At 36.9% G+C, this 25,049-nt stretch overlaps 1 protein-coding gene across 2 annotated transcripts in view; it reads right to left on the bottom strand.

The window, feature by feature from the left end:
* Positions 1–25,049, bottom strand: part of LOC6645061 (mucin-19) — a 91,798-nt gene that overhangs the window by 26,284 nt on the left and 40,465 nt on the right. The window contains exons 1-2 of one of the 2 annotated variants that reach the window (XM_023177177.2): positions 10,856–11,105; positions 676–2,488 (exon numbers count right to left, since the gene is read on the bottom strand). In XM_023177177.2, coding sequence (XP_023032945.1) covers positions 676–2,488; positions 10,856–11,054 — 2,012 coding nt within the window. In that variant the 5' untranslated portion in view covers positions 11,055–11,105. Of the gene's footprint in view, positions 1–675; positions 2,489–10,855; positions 11,106–25,049 lie in introns of those variants that run through there. The other variant, XM_047011695.1, reaches the window with a different exon arrangement.

Below are 25,049 nucleotides of genomic sequence, written 5' to 3'. Positions count from 1 at the left end.
GGTATCCTACAATATATATTATAATAGTTTCTTTTAGTAAGTAGAGAGAGAAATGTGTCGAAAATTACTATGATTTATTTGCGTTAGTTTCTATATTTGGCAAATCAGTTTATATGGTAAAGTGCAAGTAATTCAATTTGATCATTCGATTTCCCTTTTTAGTTGCCCCACACAGAGCAGCGCACAGAGGAAAAAGTGCCTTAATCGAAACATATTGCCCATTAATGGCAATCAGAGTTTGGCAAATGACCTAAAGTATTTCCAATAAAAGTGCCAAGTCACACGCACACTTACATCAACACATACACACACAAACATGCACTTAAAGGTAATTAGCTAGGGTTGAATATTAATGAATGAATGGGGTAGAGGGTAAGTGGGTGGTTTGGGTAAATGATTGGTTGGTTAGCTAGAACCGATACCAATACCAAAACCAAAACAGAAATAGGGAGAGTTAAGTGGATTTCGTGTTGGGTGGTTGGGTTTGGGTTGCCTTGCCACACGTGACAGCAACAACACGGTAGAAAAACAAAACTAATTATGCGCGTAATTTGCGACTAAAAGAGCGAAAGACATTGATACGAATGTTAGGGATAGTTTAGTCAAGTGGATGGGAGAGTGGTGCCATGGGTGGTGCGGTGGATAAGGTATGGTGGATAAGGTAATTGAACTTACCTGCGCGCATTGGTGGCCTGATGTTGCTGATGATGATTCTGATGATTCGGATGATTTTGATGATACAATTGAGGTTCTACTATAGGCAATGATGAATGATGTTCTGGTTCAATATCTAGTTCAGTTTCATGCTGATTTAAATTATGACTATGTCCATTAGCAGATAGCTGTTCTTCTTTAGATGGCTTCTCGCTGGCAGAGCTCAACTCTTGTTGCCAACGTGCCAAAGTGTCAAAAACAGCTCCTTGATCGAAATGTTCAACATTATGATGATCATCATTTCCACCATCATCACCATGTGGGGGCGGCGGAATATCGTCAGCCTTAGTTTTAGCAGCTTCTTGACGATCTTTCTGGGCATGTTTAGCGAGATGTCGCTTCACTTGCGACATGGCTATGCTGGGTGGCGTTACAAAGAGGCGATCCATGCTAAATGGTTGACCATAATTCGCCTGGCCATTTGATGGTGGAGCGACTTCGATTGATGGCTCCTGGCTCTTTGTTGAACGATGTTGTTGATGGTTATGCTTTTCATGTTGATGTTGAAGGTGTTGCTGCTGATGCAAGGCCATCAAACGCTTTTGATTGGCGGCACTAGATTGTGATATATCATTTTGTGGCGGCAATGAAGCTGCCTTTAGATTGGTAACTTTGTGACTAGAATGCAAAGCCAATAGGGAATCATTACTGGTTGAAGGATCTAAGTCAATTTCTTGACTAGATAATGATGTTGGTAGTGGCTGTTCCTGCTTATTGCTGCTGCCGCTGCTATTGCTGCTGCTGCCGCCCAAGCTATTGCCACTCATTGGGGGCGTATGATAATGGTGATGCAAAGGCCAAAAGGTCGCCAGTGTGTCGTTTGCTATGGCCACTTTGCTCGATTGCTGCTGTTGCTGCTGCTTCTCCTCCTCCCCGTCGTTGCTGTCGCTGTTGCTGCTGTTGTTGTTGCTGCTGTGGCTGCTGCTGCTGGTGCTGCTGGCTTCTAGGCCCTTCTCTTTGCATATTATATCATACAAGGCGCTAATGGGACGCGATTCACTGCGCACACGCACCGCTCGCTTAGAGCGATTATAGAACCGTTGTTGACTATGACGACTATGTCGTCCGCTAGTGTTTGTTGATGCTGTTGACGTTGCTGATGCTGCTGCTGCTGCTGGAGTTGCTACTGTTTGATGATGACTAGCCTGCTTTACTACGGGGGAATTACTACTGGGTGGTTGTGGTGATTGATTTTGATTTGAATTCGTAATTATATGTGAATTTTCATCTAGCAATGGTTGTTGTTGTTCACCTTTTTTTATAGGGCTCACAGATCCCTGAGAGAATTTGTAGCAACGTCCCTCCTCGCTGCCGTGACGTCGCCGACGCCTTGTACTGTCTATGGACGCAGTGTCGCCACGAAAAAATGATGGTTGCTGCTGCTGGTGGTTGCTATTGCCAATGGGTGGCGGCGCCACAGTGGCTGTTGTCGTTTTGGGAAATGTACGCTTCTCTGTCAACTGTGTGCTAGGCGTTCGATAGACACTTTGATAATTCTCATTCAGGACTCCAGCATCGGTCACATTCGGTGTGTGTATGCGCAATTGTAGATCTGTATAATAGGCTGGCGTTGTATGGTGATAAAAATGAGGATGTTGGCCACGATACGAAGAAGATGTTGCTGTTGTTGTTGTTGCTGCCGCTGATGAAGATGATGATATACGCTGAGAATTTGAATCGTCGGAAATGTGTTGCGGCGGTTCAACCTGCTGGCAGCTAGTAGTTTTGGCAGTGGCAGATTCTAAGGATAAGTCACTTGAGGCCGCAATGGTTTCTGAAATGCATAAAAAAGGGAGAAAGATATTACGGTTAGGTCTTGTTTAAATTAAAAGTAAGTAATATAATTTTGTCCTTCCGCCCTTTTTAATCTCTCCCTCGCTCTCTCTCTCTCTTTTTCTTTTAGCTGACATTTTGCTTAATGCATTTAAAAGTGCTTCCCATCGCCGCCGTTGCATCTAGGGGATTAGACTTTTTCCTTCCTCGACTCATTTTCTCGCTATCCCTCTCAGTTTTTCTTCCTCCTCTATATATGTATATACATATTATATACCTATATATGTATAGCTCTGCGCGAAAATCTTGGCAGCAATTAAATTGCTCAGGTGCAACTTGTATTAATATATATTGCATTCCCTCATCCTTTTCATTCTACGTGGACATTTTGTATGTCAAGGTGAGGTGAGGGTTGGCTGCTTTTTATAGCCCACCCAAAAAAACTAAAACTAAAACTCAACCCACACCCAAAACACATACACATTAAGCATCTGCTGTTCTGGCAATGAGAGGAAAAAACTGAAATTATTCTCTATTTTTTTTAGCTTTTGGGTGGACAAGTTCTTTTTTTTTTTTGGCATTTGCAAATCTCTTTAGACGATTCTTCAGGCAGAAGCGATTAGTTATGCTCTTTGTGAGTGCCTTTTTGCACACAGGTTTCGTCTAATTAGTCAATTCTTAGAATTTTAATGTTTAATTCCCCATAATTAAAATTTGATCAATTTAATCTCATGTCTTGGCTCTCTCACTTCACGCTTGCCAATCAAAGCAAAAATTTGTTTGCAAAAAAAGGCACAAAAAATAACGAAATAAAACCAATGATAATTTGAAATAAACAAATTTCTTTGTAGACAACAAAAATGTTGCTTGATGGCCAAAAAGGAATTTCATGAATTTACAAGCAAATATGAATAAGTAGTCTGGGCCATAATAATATTAATCTCGACAGGAATAACCATAAATGGGAGAGTCGATCTCAAGATACCCTATATTCAACAAAAAGATGTCGGAATATTTAAAAATGAAATTAAACACTCGAAAATGGATATAACAATAAATTTCCGATGTTGCGATGTTGATGACAAATATATATTCGTTATCTGGACTAATATGCTCGCCTTTTGCTTAATGTGTTTTTTTTATTACAGGGTATAAGGTAGAAGAAGAAAAAAAAAAATAATATGTATATTTTTTCTTGCTTCAATTACATTTTTTTTTATTATTTTGCCAAATGCAAAAGATCTGAACAAATTAATGGCAACTAATTTATTATGACATGCATTGGGAAGGAGAAACGAGGAAGGGAGCAAAGCAAAATATAGGCAGCGAAAATAAGAAAGAACGAGAGAGGGTAAGAGAGAGACAGAAGTAAGTAAACTGGAAATACAATTAACAAATAAATATAAATATAACTAAGCGAAATAGAGGCAGTCAGATCTTTCAGAACTCTACTATATATACATACATATATTTGTCCAGCAATTACGAATGCCCAGTGAAATGCAAATATTGAAATAGTTAACACATTGAGAGCCACACAAAAGCAAATACCTTATATTCTATACTATATAGAACAAACATATATCTTATCGGTGGAAAAAGAAAACCCAAAACAAAAGTCAATTTGTAATAGAAAATGAGATCGGTGTTGCACATGTTGCATAAGCAGTAATTAAACAGGGAAGAGAATAGGAAGGGGGAAGGTGCTGCTGATGGAGGGAGACGGGGGTTGTGTTGTTGTTTGGTTATCAAATTACAAGATATTTCAGCGAAAAGCAAAAAATAAAAAAAAACTGTTTAATTCAATTACAAAAACCAAACAAGGAAAGCAAAATCGTGGGCGTAGCATTTGTCATAGTTTTTCAGTTTTTAGGTAACGCCCTCAATGTTTCTCTCCTCCCTTGTATACTTATAATAGTCTGCCCGCCCCCTGACTAATGGCAAAAGGGCTTGGGTTTGGTTGCTCTCAACTAAACTTACTTCTCGCAATATGTCAGAAGTCCTCATCCCACGCAACCATTGATCAAATTGGAAGAAAAAGAACCAGCGTACAAAAGAGAAGAATACGTGGCTACCAAGCGCCATTTCAGTCAGTTGATGTCACCCATTCCTCTTGCTTCTGTCATGCCTACTTCCCTGCTCATCTTCTTCCTCAACCACCTTCACACACACACACACAGAGAGAGACACACATCAGTTTGAACATTTTGTATTCGTCTCTTTCTCGTCTGTTTAATTGATTGAATTGGTTTCTATTCGTCGTTCTAATGAGTTTGAAATGAAAATGAATTTCAATTTACAATTTAATTAATTGTCTTCAATGAAATTGCCTGAGATTTTCTATTCCGTCAGACAGTCTTGTCATTTCTTGTCTGGCTGTCTATTTGCCTATTTGTTTCGTCTATCTTGCCTTGTCTCTGTTGTTATTCAAGAGTCACTCTGGGTCAAAGACAATTGCAGAAAATAGATTAAAGAAATGAATTAGACCAGGTGAGGAACTAAGAGAATTTCACAAGTGAGTTAATTCTTAACTAACTGCGCAATTATAGTGCAGATTAAGAAATTTGATTTTATTACTCCCTAAAGTATGCAATGATTAACTAACAAATTAAGAATTGAGTTAAGTCTATGAAGTACATCAACGAGTGAAATTATTTACCTTTATCAACTTTTACAACTTTGATGACAGTAAGATAAAATGAAACATTCCGAAATGTATAAGTGCATGCTCCCTAACTTATGCAATGAATATTTCCACTTAGTAGGCGTATGTCCCTAAAAGCATACTATAAAAAAATAAACAGCTCACTATCGAGACACCTGTTCTTTCTAGTATTTCTTGATTCTACGAGAAATGAATTTTCCACAAAACAGAATTCTGACGATTTGGATGTTTTCACTTCTAAAAATGAATTATATTCTTCTTAGTATTGCTAATATGCTCTTTTTCTGAAAAAGGGTGTGTACAAGAGTGAATGTGCGTGTGTGTGTGTGTGTGTAGATAAATTATATTCTTCCCACTCAAGCCAATATGTGTTTGTATGTATGTATCTGTATATTTGTAAGGTTCGTTTCGGTTCGGTTTGCTGAGTTATAAACTTCACTTAACCCAATTTCCTCTCTTTATGCCATCCATCAACATCTTCCCCCGAAACAGCAACAACATCTTTTTATTTTAACTGCTTTTATTGCCACAAGAAATTACACAATTTTGTCGAAGCTGTTGTGTGTTGATGATGCGAATGATGATGAAAACGATGATGATGATGATGTGTGGCTGCCCCACAACATTTCAAAAGATTCTTAAAGGAGGGTGAGTTATAGGCAGAAAGAAGAAACCCATCAAGTTCACATGATGAAGAAAAGTTTGGTTCATTTTTGTTGATAATTAAATTGTGTTTATTGCATTTGGGAATGTTATTTTTAAAAAACCGTTGAATCGGTCAATCTGTGGTTGGATGATTGGTTGATTGACTGACTGACTGACTAACTGACTAACTGAGTGGTGCATGCTGCTGGTGCTCAGCAGTTTGCCCTTGCATTTAAAAATAAGACGCATACAGAAAACTGTAAACAAAGGCAGCAGCAACAACTGCAAAATTAATTTTTTTTCTCCTTTGCCTTTTTGCTGTTGCGTTCAATATTGATTCAACTTTTTCTCTTTTGCCTGCTGCTACCACACACACATACATACATATACACACACACACACACACACACACACACACAATGTTGAATGTATTTATAGGCTATGTGTGTCTGCCCCTTGACAATCTTATGACAATATTTCTGCAGCAAGTTTAAGCTGTAGCTGTAACTGGTAGCCTGGCCTGCCTGGCCATAATATTAATTATGCAACCTGAGGGGCCCAAGACAATCGATCAATCAGTTGGCTAGCCACTTCTGCTGCTGTTGCTGCTGCTGCTTGCCACACACAGAAGCGTTTTTTGTTGGGGTTTGGTTAATACGCAACGAAGCCGCAAAAATGTTGCTGTTTCTGTCGTTTGTTATTGCTCTGACTGTAAGCGGTTTAGTTACGCGAAGTCAAAAACAAAGTTTGCCCCCTCTCTCAACCTGTCTATATAACTATTGAAATCTTTTTTTGCATGGGTAATCTGAAGAGTTTCCTGAGAAATACTTTGTAGTTTTTTCCATGAATAATATCAATGGGTTAAACATATCATCTTAGATATATATTTTACGTTATTTGGATAGGGTTGTTAGAAATAGATGCTTTAGAAGAAGCTCGTTTCGAATTCACTACTCCTTTTTATATCAATTATTTACTCAGTGTTTTTGGTTAACTTTTCGTATTACTCTCGCTATTGCAGGCAAATGCAAATCTGTTTTGCTTGGTTTAATAACCCAAAAGGCAAAATGCCAATAAGAATTTGTGTTGTTCTACTATTTTGCAGCTGGTTTATTTATTTAATTTTTACATTTTTGGCAGGCGACCATTGAAAAGTTTTTTTTTCTTTTTTTTTTGCTGATTTTCTGGTTTTTGCTTCCTTCTTTTTTTTTCTGCTGGGTTTTTGTTGCTGCTGCTGTGCCTGATATTGGAGAATATCCCACACACGTTGGCATTTTGCCTAACTTCTCTTCAAAACGATTTTCCGTTTTCCATTTTCCCAAATTTAGCAATTGCGTAAATGCAACAATGAATATTAAATTGTTGCCGTTGTTATTATTCACTTATGGGGAAACTCTTTTTTGTCACTTTCGTTTTGGGGTTTTTTTTTTTAGTGATGAAATTTATGAAAAACCAAGTGTAATAATAAATGCATTTTTCTTTTATTTTATTTTTTTTTTTTTGCCACTTTACTGGAAAATAAAAATAACAAAAGGCATACAAATTGTTTGTTTTCAATTATTTTTCTTGGTTTTTTTATACCATACACCCATAGGGTGAAATGGTATATTAAAGTCGCCAAAATGTATGTAACAGGCAGAAGGAAGCTTCTCCGACCCCATAAAGTATATATATTCTTGATCAGGATCAACAACCGAGTCGATCTAGCCATGTCCGTCTGTCCGTCCGTCCGTCCGTCCGTCCGTCCGTCCGTATGAACACCTAGATCTCGGAGACTGTAAGAGTTAGAGCCACCAAATTTGGTACGTAGACTCGTGTAGTATGTAGAGTGATCAAGTTTATTTCAAATTTTTGCCACGCCCCTTTCCGCCCCCGCAATTTAAAAAAAGCGTTTATCTCAAAAACTATTCTACCTAGAGACACAATATTTGGTATGTATATTCGCTTAGTAAATGCACACATTTTGTATGTATAAAGATTTTGCCACGCCCTTTTCCGCCCCCGTAATTTGAAAAACTTGATTATCTCCCGTATTTTTTTACCTTATGCAATCAAATTTGGCACACTTAAATTTAATACTAATATCTATCAAAATACCAAATTTGATCAAAATCGGACAAAAAACAGTCGAGTTATGCATATAAACGTTTTTCCATAAGGCCGGAGTTGGTCGTTGGCTGGTGGGGGCGCTAGGGTGCTCATATGATTGAGTGAGCGAGATACTAAGATATGCTTGTAAAAAGCATGTGAAAATGCATTTGTTTAATAAAGTTGAAATATTTGATTTACTGGTGTATGGTATACCTAAGTCGGCGAGACGACTTACTTACTTCATTTTTATTTTGCTTGTTTTTATGTTGCTGGTTGTGGGTGCATTGACATTTCCATACGAATTGGAGGAAACTTTCATCAATGTTTTTGTTTGCTTTTCATCGCGGAACGGTTCAACGCTTTTTTCCAATATACATAAGGTACATATGTATATATGTATGTACCTTATATATACATATGTACATAAATACTAGTCAACAGAATTATAATTAATTTCGCTTAAACGTTAGGCAAACAATTTAGGTAACAATTTCATGTTAACTTTACACAAATTCTAATTAATTCTGGCAACAAATCAATCACAATATACAATACTCTCTCTCTTTCCCCTTGCAGTGAGTCTAGTCGAATTGGTATCAGAAATGGGAAAACTATATGATCCCGCATCTAGCTTCATTTAGCATTGGACATACTAGATATGGCTGTTTGTATTTTAATTTTGTTTACAAGCAAATTTTTTAAAGAATTTATATACAGGAAGTTAAAAATCATTATCATTATCTATGCTTAGCATTCATCATCACGATGAAACGATTATTCGAAGCTAAAGACACATTTAACCAGTTCTTCGTTACGATCCGTTTCGTTCTGGGATCTATTAGACTGATACCTCTAGAAACATTTATTTATCTGCCACAGCTAAAAGAGTTAAGCTTCACAAAAGTATTTACAAATGGCCTTTGATTGCGGACAACTTTATATACAAATACAGAGGTTGGGTTCGTGGTTCAGGTTTTGTCTATTGGTACGGGTCATTTGACTCTCTATCTCTCGGCAGCTTTACTTTAGTTTAGCACTTAAGCCTTTTACAATATAAACTATAAAAATGAGCAATATATCAAGATTTAAGACAGAATAGAAATACATAGAGATATACAGGTGCACAGCACAAGTGGACAGATTGTTAAAGTGTAAAGGAATGGGGAGAAGGAGGAGGAGGAGGTGTGATTGGAAGGTGAAATAACAACAAAAGCAATCAAATCAAATAAAAGGTATTAAAAACTAACTCCATAGACAAATGACATAACAACAACAAAATCTAACACCACCAACACCACCACCACCATAACCAAACCACATCAAAAGTAACAATCTTTTCTTTCACTCTTTTTGGGAATAACTCTTGGAAAGCAGGAAAAAAAGACAATGCATTACATGGTGGGTTACAGGGTGGAGGGGGAGACCGGTTGGGAGTGTTAAAGTTTTCAAATCATAAGACAATGTGCATGACAACAACAACAACAATAACAACAATTTGTTAGTAAACAAAGGCCATACAAATCATTAACAGTTTATTAAACAATAATCCACGACACAATAACAAAAACCAAAGAATTTTTATATAGGAAATAGCTGAGATAGCTGAACGACGCCAGAGTCTAAAAATAACCTAACAATTTGTCTATATATATCAAGTCGAGGGGTATGCTCGACGAGTCGGGAGATCTGAAGAGTCAGTCAGAAAATCTAGAAAATTTAATGGATATGTAAATGCCAGGAAATTATGGAAAATATATATATACTAGTTAGAGTTAGTAGTCACAGCTCAATAAATAAACTAATCAATTTGAGCGATTAACCAAAGGTTAAAAATATAATTTAATATAATATAATTTTGAAGATTGTTCAAAGTACTTGAAAAAAAAACAAAGAAATTATTTGTTTCGCCCCATTTGTAATATCCAAAGGATATTGCATAAAACCTCCGATTAACTAAGAGATAGTAACGAACTATTTTGCCACTAACCAAAGGTTAAATTTACTAAAGTTTGTGCAACTAGATCATACCCATTCATCAGTTAGGGTATTAAAAATAAAGTTCTGCAACATAATATAACAAAATGGCAGAGCTGTGTGTGTGGTATATGAGTGATTTAAATGGAAAACTTTGAACTTGTAAATTGGAATTTAAAGTAAACACGGGCAAAAAAAAAAAAAAAAACACTTCTGTTGGGTAATAAACTTAATAACTAGAAAATGTGTAAGAAAGCTGTTGCACAAAGAAGCGGGTGGACGATGAAACCTGATTTAGTTATTGAAATATATATAAAAAAAGTACATACATATATACATATGCCTGGTGTGCTTATGCGATGAAGTTTATATTTTAATCTTTGGATCTTGCTTAGAAAGTGTCAGCACTACATATATTTGTAATCAGCTGTTGAAATACAAGGAATTTTTTCCACTTCTTTAAATGTTTCAGCGATTTCATAGTAAATCCATAGAAAGCCAATTCATTGAAAGTACATGCATACATACATATGTAGTATATTCCTTTAATCAGCTGTGTTTAGTTTGAGGAAAATAACAAAAATGTCAATGTTTTCATTCACCTATTGAAAGAAAGATATCGTCACCCCCCGCGCCGACTACACAAAACACAATTAAATAAAGAAGAATAGAGAGGAGGGCGTTTTGGGGGGTGGTGGTGGTGGCGGACAAACTCAGTGTCAATGTCACATTTTAGTAAATTATCACACAAAAGGGCGGTCGGACATTCACGTATCTCGTACATTTATGAAGAAATTGGCAAAAATGTATCTCAGCGATACAAACAGAGAGAGAGAGAGAGAGAGGGAGACAGAGATACAGATACAACAACTAGAGCTCACACTATGCTATCAATTGCTCTAGGTTCGCAGTTGCGTAGGTGGGTAAAGTGAATGAGATACCATATAACACCGCGTGTTGTGTTTCTACTGATATTTATGTTTAGATACTAACTGCGATAGCAAGGCATATCCATATTGCTGCTACTTTTGCTGGTATGCAATTGCTGCTGCCTCTGTTGCTGGAACTGACGATGTCTGTTGCAGTTGCCATTGCCGTTGCCGTTGCCGTTGCTGATGGTGGAAGCAGTGGGGCGACTGCTATCCAAATTGAGCACACCTTCGCGTATAAGACACTCCTTAATGGCTAGCATTGTCAACACTTGGTGGTTGCGCGGTTGCGGTCTCGACGGCACACAAAAAAAACTGGTTAAATTCAGCCAACTGACTAGCTTCTAAATCTTTTTTTTCCTTTTTCTTCTTAGATATATTTATATATATTTTATTTTAGAAAGTAAGACACGCGCATCAAGTGCTGCTGCAGCGAAACGAGATGGTAGGATCTTCAACTACTGGGGGTCGGTTGAGTCTATCGTCTGCCAGGCTGCCACAGCCTCTGCTCAGCTCTGCTCTGCTTGCCTGCCTGCCTGCACTTGAGGCGAAAATAGAAAAGCGCTTTTCACTCGCATCAACTTCACACAAGACACACTCGACGACGAACGTTTCGTTTCTTCTTGTTTCTTGTAATTTTCAACACAACAAAAATAAAAAAAAATCTTTTTCTTTTTTTCGGTTTTTTTTTGTTTTTTTTTTTTTTGTCGTCCGTCTCGACGCTAAACGTTTTTGCGACTGACTGACTGACTGAGTAGCAAGCGCTAGACGAATGTATTTAGAACTCGATGTTGTTGTATATCGTCGTCGTCGTCGTCGTAGTCGTAGTCGTCATTGTAGTCGTTGATGTTGCCGTTGCCGTTGCCATCGCCGCCGCGTTCGTTCTGTGTGTGTTGGATTTTCATTCTTTATCAAGGGGGGAGAGGGCTGGCTGGCTCTTTGTGTGCGAAGCAAAAGAATTAAAACAAAAACCGAATGGGAATGCCTCAATGTATGCGTGAGTATCTATGAGTGTCTCGAGTATCTGTGTCTCATACTTAAGAGTATATATACATATGTGTGTGCGTGTGGGTAGAAGCAGCAAAATCAAAACAAAATACTCAAAACAAAACGAAAAACGTGCTGCGGCAGCTTCAGCAGCAACGGTAACAGCCACAAGGCGTGAAAAACTAAGATGAAGATGTGGAAATCAGCAGGGAGATCTAGAAGAGCAACCAGCACATGAAGAAGAAGAATCAACCTGAAACAGATGCTTTAGCTGCTGCGATGCGTGTGTTGCAGGCAAAAAATACTGCACAGTGGCAACTCAACAATGAAATGACAACCAAAAAAAGTGTTGAAAATCGTTCATTACACGTAATTAGTATATGAACACTAGTTATCAAAAGAGAAATTGTCTGTCGGGGTAAAAGGACAAAAAAGGATACCTTGATAAACTGGTCCTTTGATTGATTGTAGTCTATATTAAATATCTTTCTTTCATTAAAACTAGTTCTTAATTATGACGTGTATAAGGAATTATCTAACACTAGTCGTAGATTAAACATAATCAATAAACAGCCTATCGGCATGTCTTTAAAATGAAGAAAAATGTAAAGCAGAAAGTAAAAGGAAATAAGAAAATGTTTCGCTTAATAAGTCCTCGATTTATTTCAACCACACAGATAACAGTATCTTTCTTACAAGTGCAACCTAATTACAAGTCTATCTTTTAATTCCTTTTTCTTCTATTTTTAGCATTTCGATGGGTTTAGGTCATTAGAAATAATCTTGAATGATCCATACGAGAGCTAGTCAGTTTTCTACACGAAATTGTGACCAGTTTATATATCACCTTGACTCTTGGACTAATTTGTTGATTTTCCTCATAACTAAAAGTAATCATGGGCAACCATAAACCACTTTTCTAATCAAGTTTTTTTTTTTTTTTTTTTAGCTTCAATTGATAAAGAACCACATTTTGCATACGATATTAGTGGGACAGCTCATAACCACTGTAAAGCACCACACACCACCAGAAACAGACCAAAGTAAAGCAGCAAACCAACCAACCAACCAGCTAGCTAGCTAGCTAGCCAGCCAACTGCACCATGTCACCATGCCATGGAGGAGAAACAACAAACTCATTATATGGCCAAAGAGTGATACAACAACGGCGAGAACAGAGAAGCAGAACTGCAACTGGGGGGCATTATCTGGTTTATGAGGTTGGGCAACGGTAAACGATAAGCCATAAGGAGGACCAGCACTAGAACACAAGAGTATATGGAGGTGATGATGATGATGTTGGGATGGGATGTTCGGGATAGTTAGGATAGTTGGGTTGGTCGTTGAAAGAGGAGGTGGTGGTGGACAACCAAGTCTCTCATTAGAGTGCGTGCCATAATTGTTAAGCTGCCAGGCTTGTGGTTTGCTGGAGGAGGATGCGTTTCACTGGACATCAACAAAAAGCTGGTTAGATGAAAGAGATGCGAAGCAGAGGCTCGTCTGAATCAAGTCAGGCAACACACACCTGGGCGGATGCTTATAGTCGAAAAAAAAACTTGATACTTTCCCTTTTCAAATATTTATATGTATATTTTTTTGCCCCTTTATTTTGGTTGGCATATGTCAAAAGTCAACTGGCTAAAAAGCCTCAACTTTGACCTCATGCATATTTTGTTGTGTCTCTCTAACTCTGCTATCCCTGTCTCTTGAGGTTGATATAGTTGGCAACTGACAGCGCCACCACAGAATATGGAATTTGGTATTTCTCATACAATTCAGAGACAGAGAGAAAGAGAGAGAGAGAGAGGGAGCAGAGCATATCAATTTTATGGCAAGAATATATGTATATATATATTTATATATATTGTATATGTATCTGGGCAAATCAGGCACGTGCTGCTGCTGACTTGAACTCAACTGACGTGACTTGGCTTTGGCTTTAGCCACAGACAGATTACATTTTGGACTTGACTTTTCTATAAAAGCTAATTGAGTTTTTCGCCATTCAGTTTTTATTTCATTTTATTATTACTATTTTTTTTTTATCTTTACTCTTCCGTTGTGGGTGTCAATTGAAATTTTTTGCTTCCTGCCACTTAAGCGAGATCTCCTCAATCTCATGTCTATCGCAATCCATCTTTATATGTATATCTGATGTCTCTGGTCTGGTTGGGTTTAAACTGCATCAAAGCAGCGAACGCTGATTTATATGCAGATTATTTGTATCGTTTTGTTCAACAACGTGTGTGTGTGTGTGTGTGTGTGTGTGTGTGTGTATATCTGTATCTCTTAGTCCATTTCCTACACCCGCTACTAGACAACAACAATGTTTCAATTATTAAAATCTCTTTTAACTGTCATGGCCAAATGTGGGAAGTTGTTTCAATTATTATTTTTTTTATGCAATATTCTTTTAGCCAAAAGGAGAATATCAATATTGATCGGAGCCAAGCGTAGTAACTAGACCAGACTATGATGACAAGGGGGTTAAGGGGGAGGAAACATCCATAACGGTTGTGTAAAGAGTATTTAGATTTCGGCTGAAATGGTTTTAGCTCTCCTCAATAGTTTTTTTGTTTAAATCATGTAAATACTATTACAGAGAATTATATTGAAAATCTTGATGTCCAGTTTATTAATTAATGCTGATATAACCAACATTCCAGCAATCAATCGGTCCAACTGTTTTATCTACCTCGCTCCCACATGTTTAAACACACACACGCACACACACACACGCATACACAGTATGTCAGTGTCCATGGAAAAGCTATTTATATTTCATATGCTGTACGCCAATAATTATTTTCATTAATATGCAGGATATGAGCTACAGCATGATTAATCCCAAATGCAAATATGCCTACTTTTGTGCTCCTTTTGGCCAGCAGCTCCTCTCCCGTCTCTCCACCATCTTTTCTGCTGGCCAAAAACAAAACAGAAAAATCCATATGAGAAGCAAAATTAATAATGCAGCAGCTGAAGTCTGCTCTATAATTCAATCAGCAAATATTCTGCCCGTCAAGTAATGTCAGCCAAGAGAGGATGAACATGGGAAAAAATAAAACCCAAAATCACTTTACCAAATGGAATAAACAACCCAGGGAAAAGAAAGCGAAAGAAACTGAAAGAAGTGCGGAAGAGAGGAAAATATCTTTAGGTAGAGAATAAGACTTTTTTGTCAGGAATCGAGACAGACTTTTATGACAACTTGTGTCATTTTTGTTTCTTTTGTTTATTCTTTAGATACGCTCATGAAATTTGCAAACTAAAAACAATATATACCATAAATTATGAAAAAATCATTCCATCTGATATGTATATATACATATACATTCTATATGCTCTACCCATACTCAGCTAAATTGGTTATCTATTTGTATTTATTTTGAAATGATCTTTAATAAATCGTATACAACAAATGGACCACAAATTTCTTTGGGCAGCAGAATAGATTTAATTATGTTAATAATAATAGATGCCGCATTTATCAATGGAGAAGAGACATTTCCATTTGATTAGCTAAATAGAAAGAGAGAGTTAGTGAGTAAAGAGTGAAGATGATCGTTCAGTCTCAATTTTATTATTTACAATTGGCTATTAAATATCAACTAAATCAGTCGGAGATCTATTTAGTCTACTTTACTATATATACTTAGTGTATCATGACCCACTTAGCACATTTGTTTAGCCACTATAATTCAATTCTCAAACAGTAATCGCATTGTTGTTGTTGTGGCTTTTTGCATATTTGTGATAATTTGACTGCAATTGGCATTGCATCATTTTGCGACTCATGAATCATTATTATTCATCGTCATCATGATGTTGATAATAATCATCTAATTGCAGTTGGGCCTGACTGACTGTGATTTTACTCTGTCGATGCACAATTCATTCATTTGCTTAAATTAACTGAAAATCGGTTTCAAGTTTTTGTTTCAGTCAGCAAGTACAATACAGCCCTCCACCATCTACCCCCTCCTTACCAATGGCTCTATTGCCACTCCTGGCGGCAGCCACTAACGATGTTTGCACAATGCCAAGTCATCATAAAATGCAATTCTCTTGACGCGCTGTCACCTTCAAGGGCCACGTAATTTGCAACGTGCATTCACTTTAAAAGAAAATTTCCAAATTGAGAAAGAGGCGTAGACCGTAAACAAAAGACACTGAGAAAGAGGGATAGATACATCCATAGACATATGAATGTTAGAGAGAAACACATAAAACGCATAACCCAAAAATAAATAAATAATTGTTAATGCGAATATGTGTAAAAATGCCAACTTGACCCTAATACAAATTGTTGGGACACCGACACAAAAGCCTGTTAGATAAGGCCTCAAAAAGCACATGTCTGTGTGTGCGTGTAAGCGGTTGTGCAATTTTTTGCACCCTATTGACCAATTTTTATATTGACCAAACCTCTAAACAAATAATGACTTCATTTTTTTTTAATATTTGTCACTAAATAATCTCTTTGAAATCTCTCTAAAAAAAAATATCGATATATAATGGATTATCATGAAACATTTTAGTACTCGCCGACTAAGAAATACTCTAAAGTTACTACTACTTTGTTGTTTATCCAAATAATAACAAGTGATAAATATGAAACTTGATCTTTTTACTTTGTTTATCTAGTTTATTTACCTTATGTTGTTTAAATTCTTAATAGGGTAACAAATGTATACAATTAATTTGGTAAAACCAATTTACCCAGGCACAAAACTAGAAACTGACGCCTACTACAACTAACAAGAAACACTTTAATCCCTCGCCAAAATTATATGGAAAATCCGCAATTGATTTCCGCTTGACATTTTGGTGGCTGTCGCCCACCATGACTAAAACCGAACCGCAAACACCATTTAAATTGTTTACTTAGTTTACTTGACAAAACAAAAAATAAAAAAAATAAAATAGAAATAAACAAAAATAAAAATCGAGTAACTATAGATTTATGTATATATTTTGCCATTGAAAAGTGAACTTGTTGCTGTTGTTGCTGCCATTGTCAGCATTGTGCGTCAAAACGCCCAAACGTCATAGGCTAGCTTCATCATTCTTATCTCCAGACTCCCGACATTATCAGTGCAAAAAAACAAAGCAATGGAAACAGAAAGAAGTTGTAATGCTCTTTCTTAAGACTCATTATACTCCCTTTTCCACCTTTTCGTATTCGTTGCTTCAACAAACTGTCACCTGGTGACCATTTAGTCATGGAAAATGTAATATCTTATCTTAATCAATAATAGAGAATACTAAAATAATTGTTTTATTAAAGTGAAAAACGAGACCTAATTTAGCAAATAAATTTTAAGATAAATCTATGTGGTATTTGTGTGAATTTTCATGATATGAAAAAGAAAGTAAACAAATTGTAATCTCTCTCCTCACATGATGAAAACAATTTCCCATAACAAGGATACGGTTTACATACGACGTTCATAAAGGAGTCGCTAGAGTCTCATCTACTTTGCCTTTCTCATTTGATTAAGTAAAAACCTTCCGTCCAACTTTTGCTACAATTTATTTGTATTCTCTCTCTTTTGCAAAAATGAGATATAATTTAATTGTGATTAAATGGCGCTGCGCAATTATGCTACTAACCATGTTGATCAACTTATTTTCCCCCCGCGTGCTTCTACTCTTTGGCTGTCTGCAGCTAATTTACTTTACCAGTTGGCGTCTGTCATGGCATGCGTCGTCGTCGTCGTCAGTTTCGTGTCGTGGCGTCGTTTTCATTGCCGTTTTGTGTCAGCTTAAGTGCAGCACCTACCTCTCCCGCACCTTTTCTCCGTCTCTCTCTCTCTCTCTCTCTCTCTTTCTCTCTCTCTCTATGTCTATCGGCAGCACCTTAATCTACCTCCTTTTTTTTATACTATACTAAGTAAATGTACATACATATGCTCCTCCACCTCCGTCATCTTCTTCTGCAGCTCATTGCTCATTCTTGTTCTGGTTTAATTGTCAGCGCTAATTGCGCCGCATAGTGCGAACAATGCCAACAGCCAGTCAGCCAGTCAGCCAGCCATCCAGCAATGTCAGCAATGGCAGCAGTTTCAAGTAGATGCCTAGCAATGCAACGAAGTTGCTGCTGATGGAATGAAAATATGTTCGACAGAGATAAACGGAATCGAGTGAGTGTCTATGGAAAAGTTTGACAAGGAAAAGCCAATTATTGGAACTCGCAAAAACCTAACGATTGCGGTTAGTTGGAAGGCTTGGCTGGGCTTGGCCTTGATGCTCAAAAGAGGCGTTGTCATCATTGCTGACCTTGGAGTTTTTACCGCCCACATTTCGCCCTACAATTGGCTACCACTTGTTTAATCATCATATCTTCTTTCCGCTTGCTCTATTATTTATGAAGAGATTTTTACGCTTCCACCTTCATAATCCTGCATAACCATCCTTTCTCTCTACCGGTATCTGCTGTCTATCTGTGAATGCACTACCCACATTGTTTGTTAACGCCTTTTTAAACTGGTTAAATGGGCGTTACTAATATTGACATGGTTTTTGAAAATAGCTTCTTCGTCTTCTTCCTCTTGTTACTGTTAAAAGTAGGTTGCAGGTGCAAACGCAAACACACACCTAGAGAGAGAATAGCGTGATGATGGAAAGAGGAGGGAAAAGCGACACAACACTATCACCATGCCTAATCCACTTTCATTGCTAAATAATGCGTTCTGTGGTTCTGTCAATGCTTGTCAAACTGTGTACATCTATGTATGTAGTCCCCTTTTGAGGTGGGAAGGTCGATAAACCAAATTGCAAACACTTTTATGGTTTGTTTGCGGCACTCACAAGATGATACGACAACGACGAAAACAAATCGAGTTTAAGAAAGAGATACAGTGTGAAAGAGATAGGGCTTAACTGAAACGCTGAGAGGACTTGCTCTTCTCTAGCGTACTAGAGGGTAATTACATCTTCATTAAGTACTGCCCAGTATTGAATTATTCCATTTTCATTCATAACCATGCATATGTTATGCCTGTACAACACTATAAAAATGCATTCAAGATGCATTTAAAAAAATGGAACTAGTTTCTTTTGCTTTGAATAGTCGACTAAAAGTGTCAACATTACTGAAAAGACGTAGTTCTAGTTGGTTGGAACTAGAGAAATTTATATGTACATTTATTTTCACCACACTACATTTGCAAAGTGTAATTTTATTTAAAAAGCAACATTCTAAAGTAAACTTCCCTATAGTTTCATTTGCCATTATATACATAGTTAATTGATGTGCGAATGGAACAAGTACATTTTGACAGGTTACCTAAAACCACCATCAAATATTTTAATTAACATGCAACACATTTTACTGTTCCCTGTACTTTCACATACAAATTGTTCATTTAGTTTCATTTGTGATTATATATGCACATAGTTTATTGATATGAGAATAGAACAAGTGACATTTGCAACACTACAAAAGCAGTTTCCATATTTGACAGGTCACCTAAAACCACCATCGAATATTTGTATTAAAATGCAACATTTAAAAGCTAACTTTACTTTCACATACAATTTGTTCATATAGTTTCATTTGCGATTTATGGTATATATAGACTACTAAGTAGTAGTCATGGCAGTCTTTTTCCCAATAGTGGCAGACGTTCCCACGACCCTTTTACGTTTTGCATAAATTATTTGCCCATCGATTCAATATAATTGTCAATTAGAAACAGTGCGAATGTTTTTCATACTCGGAGGAACGCTATTTCTTTTCAAGCAATAAGTTTCGTTTGGTTTTTTTTTTCTTTTTCTTATTTATGCATGCATAATTGATTGACCAATGAAAGAGACAAAGCACAAGCAGTAATACATACATATTTATCGTAAAATAAATGCAAATTTTACCAATTACGAGAAGCGTTAAAAAACACAACACAAATCCACAGAAAAACAAACCGAAAAAAAAACACATTTATATATATCAAAATTAGTTATATAACAGACAAACCGATGCCGATCGAAGCAAAAGATAAGCCCCAAGAAAAAAATGAGCAAGGCAAACATTGAAATATGCAAATTTATAAGAGTGAAAGAAGGGGAGAGGGTGAAGAGGTTGAGCAAAAAAATGCAACTTCATTTCATTATGCTTGAATAATTGTGATGGAAATTTGAATGGATATGGAAATGGAAATTGGTATGATGCATAATGTAACAACAAAGCAATAAACCCGACGACGACGACGAAGATGTTGCTGATGGTGATGGGAATGAATGGAAATGATGGGTGCTTCTTCGTCTTGTTTATAAATTAATTAACAAGGCGTGACATAATAATCGAGACTAGACAATATTTACTCAAGAGATGAAATTTGAATAATTAGTTGTCAAATGGATTAGTCGAAGGCATTGACGACTTTTTCAGCAAATTCAAGGGGCTGGAAGTTGATTATAAACTTGAATTAACTTCTATTTATATGGGATTTAGTAGTTAACTAAATGCTACTCAATTGTAACTTAAATAGTTTTAGCCACAGGATAAGACCTTTAGGATCAATTGTGGAATAGTGAGTACAAAAACAAATACACACCTTCCTTTTACCCTTTAGATGGTGGGAAAGTATCAAAAGATGGAAAATGATAGAGTGGGAGGAGGAGAAATGGATGTAACAAAACAGCTAATGAGCTTTAGAGGTTTTGCTTGTAATTTCTTTTAGCAATTACCTTTCATCCAAAGTGTGGACGTGGGGTAAGGGAGAAGACGGTCATTTGTCTATAAATTAGGTGATGGAAAAACTTGTCTACTAAAAGAAAAATTCAGGCTAATAGGTGAACTTTTGCACTACGCAAAAAGCAAAAAGATTGGCAAAAAAGTAACAAAAACAACAACAACCTTATAACGATTTATGCGATATTTCGAAACGACACGAAGGAAAAGCGACTAATGGAGATGCCACCATTTTCAAAGTTTTTCAACAGAGTTTTCAGTGGGGTTTTTGAGCTTCTTTTCACTGCTGCTCGCTCATGTTTTGGTGACATTTTGGTTCTGCCTGCCGCTGCCATGTGGGCGTAAAATTGTGGGAGTGGCTCTTCATTTTTGATGTTCAACGTTCAATGTTCAATGTCGGTCGGTTGGCTGGCTGGCTGGCTGGTTGGTTGTACTTTATTGAGTTGAAAGTTTGCCAACTGTGCCAAAGATGCGGGGCAATGTGGGTGAAATGGACGACGGGGCATGGTATGCGTGGGTTTCGGAAAATGCAATATGAAAGTTATGCTAGCAATGCACTTAGATAGTTTTCGCATTTTTTTTCCGTATAGGAATAACAAAACACACCAGAAGAGCAGCCGCCGAGAGAAGACCAAGAGACGGAAAGGAGAAGAACTGAGTGTGTCACAGCCGTGCCAAACAGTATGGGGGGAGTATATGTATATGGGTCTACACTCGGCACACACTCGAAGTGCCAACAACTATAGAATTCAATTATTGTTAAGTGCCTTGGCTCTACTATATACCGCTATACATACCGCTATTGGTGGCTAAGGGATGAATGGATGGATGAATGTTTGCAGAAGGACTTGTCATAAATCAGAGAAGAGTCAACAAGAAAAAAAAAATGTTCCAAAGAAAGAAAAATAAACATTTGAGCCATAATATGATTGATTTTCTAGCTAACGGTTATTTACCCCATTATTTTAGTTATTTATGAAATTCGCTAGTGCAAATGTTTCATTTACGAAATTTTCAACAACTTTTGCTACAAGAATATGCAAATTTTCAATGTAATCATGTATAGAATTTCTCAATTTCAACACACATATACACACAGACAACACAACAATCATCATTGTCATTGTCATCATCATCATCATTTTGCCTTCAATTCAGTTTTCGTTGTAGTAGTAATCTTCACTCCTGAATAACCTTTAGATGATCATCCCATCCATCCATGTTCATTCAAGCGGCACCCATTCATTCACTCAAGTGTCTGCCAAAAGCTCATTAACAACATAGACCCACACATAGTAAAGAGACCCTAGAAAAAGACAGCCAGGCAGCCACCTACTTCTCCCGCACACGCACACACACAAACAAAAAACTGTCGAAAAATTGTTAAACCACAAAGAGCAAACCAAGCAGAAAAGTATCTCCATATATCTATTCTCTTCTCACGATGTTAACAACCAAAAAAAGGTCTCCAATAGAAGGACGAAAACTTTTACTACTTCTTCTTCGCCTGTTTCCACTCGTGGCAGGTCAACAATCCTCTAAAGCTGACAGCTGTCAATGAAACTCAACACAAAACCACCTGAAGAAGACGAGGAAAGAATGGCAGGAGAAGGACATTTTCATGCCCAACAAATTTTTGGTGTACTAAGTTGCACATCAATCCACCTACACCTTCCCATCCATCCCCTCCATTACCATTCTATATAACCTTTCGGCATTTTTGGACAGTTTTGTTTGTTTAATAGACATTTGTTTGTTGCTGTTGTAGTTGTCATAGACATAGTAGTCAAACAAGCAAGGACAATTGTTTATAGAGCGAAGAGAAGAGAAAGCCTTTCTCCTTCTGCTCTTCCTCCACCTCCTCTTTATTGACGCAATTCTCTGACATTTGTTACAATAATCGATGAAGGACTCCTCCCCTTCCCCATTCTTTTCGTTGATCCACAGGAAGCGTATGGAAAAAAGAGGCAGGAAGGAAGCTTTAACGGAAGGAAGGAAGAGACACTCAGTGCCTGACTGGCGACGAGACAGGGGAAATGAGGAGTCTATTGAAACAAGACAGGAGAGACAGATGGTGGAAGGGGGACACAAGTCATTTGCTGACGTTGAAAAGTCGCGCGTTTTGTAAATGCTATTTACGGATTTATCGATTGATGGTAAACTGACAAGGAGCAGCCGCTACAACAAATGAAATTAAATCAAGTAAAACAAAATGGACTTCAGTGAAGAGATCTTAAAGGTTTTCTATATAAAGCCTTATCCCTTCATTGGCATAGAAAAGTTTACAATTTTTTCATTCTTCTTTACTTCATGTTTGATTCTGGTTTCTAGGCATCCGCGATTTAAATTTCTCTTCCTGTTCCCCACAAACAATTAATTGAATTTTATAACTGATTTGAAACAATTTAAAACTTGGTAAGCAAACATTTTTTTTCTTTTATGTCCTTATTTATGTACTAAACATTACTCATACGCAACGTTCGCCCTCACATAAATCAAGCAACGAATTTGTATTTTATGGCATTTATTGTGAATCATTTTTACTTTTACCATCTGACGACGACGAAGACAAAGCAGGCAATACCACCAGGCAACACCTCCGCCCCCGTCGTCTTCGCCCCTTTCACAAAAAAATTGTCAACAAAAGGCCGAAGAAAATTAAATGAAGAAACGAAAGCAAAAGCAAAATTACACAAAAAAGAACAGAGGGAAAGCAGAACAGAAAGAGAAAGAGATTTATTAAGCGTAAGCGAAATGAAACAGAAAAAACATAAATTTGCCATAAAACCTTAGATATATGAAATGTCCGTGGAGAGAGGGTGCAGAAGGTTGAGGAATCGGTGTGTGGGTGCTTGGCTCCCGGTTGTCTTGGCAATGAGACAAAGATAAAGTCAACTCTTGGCGGTGGTTCGTGAAGGTTATTTCTTCATCGTTCTTGGTTGGGGATTAACTCAACTCTAAAAGTCAAGAACGTAGAATTTTTAGTTGGAAAAAGAATCAGATTTGACCTTTGCATATGCCCAGACCTGTCCCGGTACCGCCCCTGCCAGTTTATGCCTACTACCACCAACCAGCAATTGTGAAAGATTCAACTTTCCCGGCTAACAAGTGGTTACAATAATAATGAAAAAGGTTAAGGTACAAATCATATAAAAAGGTCATCGGAGTATAATTCATATATATACATACGTATCTATCCCTTTACCGCCGCTCATTATCGCCATGAAGGCACCTAAATCTGAGAAATGTCTAAATCAAAGTGAAAAATAATTTACCAGATATAATTAAATAAACGAAAATTAAACACAGATAATTATGGTCTACAGCAGGTTGGCATAAATAATTAAGCAAAGCAACGCTGCGTTTCCGAAAAATGAGAGAAAAACAAAAGTAAAAGAAAGCAAATGACGACCATTTCGAATACCCTATAAAATTTAATTCTCTTACTGAATTGTAATCGAAATGTAATAGTTATTTGGCTAGGCTTAACGTACGTTGTAGGGTACATACATATGTATGTATATGTATGAACGGTTTTAGATTAGATGAAACATTTTATGCTCTTTTTATGGCATTTTGCTGATGACTGCACAAGATTTTTTTCTCTTATTTTTGTTTTATTATTCGTTTTTTTTGTTTTTGAATTGTAATTAATGCGCTCAGCAGGTTACACAAATTGCAGCACATAAAAGTGAAAAAAGCCCAACCATCAACCAACAACCACCTACAACTACTAATCACCACACACACACACACACACACACACACACCACTGCATCACAGCACACATGAAACAACAATCAGCTGCTTTAGTTGGTAATGAAGCACAAATAAATTCTAATAATTGGGGCCTGGCCCCCCCAAGTGGCATCAAATTTTATATGAAAATCAAATTAAAATGAAAGGAATTCAACCCTAAAATTAATTGATTGCACACATTTCTTCTTTTTGCTAAATTCAAACTCAATTAGAACAGTGGCTACTTTTACATTCTTAATTCGCTTGAAATAAAAAAAAAACAACAAAGTTTCTCGATTGGAAAAACGAGACTTTTTAATAGCATAAATTTGAATTTGATTTCCCTTTTTATTTGGAAATCAAATCAAGAGAGCCATGAAAATAAACTTCACTTAAATACAAACGAAAACGCAAATTGCAATCAACTAAATGCAGTTGAAAGTTGGCATTGCTATGGTAACAACAACAACAACAATAACAATAATAACAACAACAACAACCATAATAACACAAACAACTAAAACAATAAAGGGCGTACAAACAAAACGCATGGCTAAATGCACGGAGGGCCATACGGAATTCCAGGTAGAGTATGTCTCAACTTGATTATACCCTATAATAATTCTGTCTACAATAAATAAGCAAAATGCCTCGTAGGATTCACCACCAAATCTAGGGCGAAATGAGCTATTAGATATTCCATCTTTAGATACACAAAAGAACAAAGCTTAAATAAGGTTGATTTAAACTGATCCTCATATATTCAGCTACTCCTTCTTCGACTGAGGTGAAATGTGGTAATCCAAAAGATCCTTTTGAGTTTTCACTTTCTCAATTG

Source organism: Drosophila willistoni (assembly GCF_018902025.1).
Source record: "Drosophila willistoni isolate 14030-0811.24 chromosome XR unlocalized genomic scaffold, UCI_dwil_1.1 Seg105, whole genome shotgun sequence".
NCBI lineage: Eukaryota > Metazoa > Arthropoda > Insecta > Diptera > Drosophilidae > Drosophila > Drosophila willistoni.
This window is presented reverse-complemented; position numbering and strand designations above follow the sequence as displayed.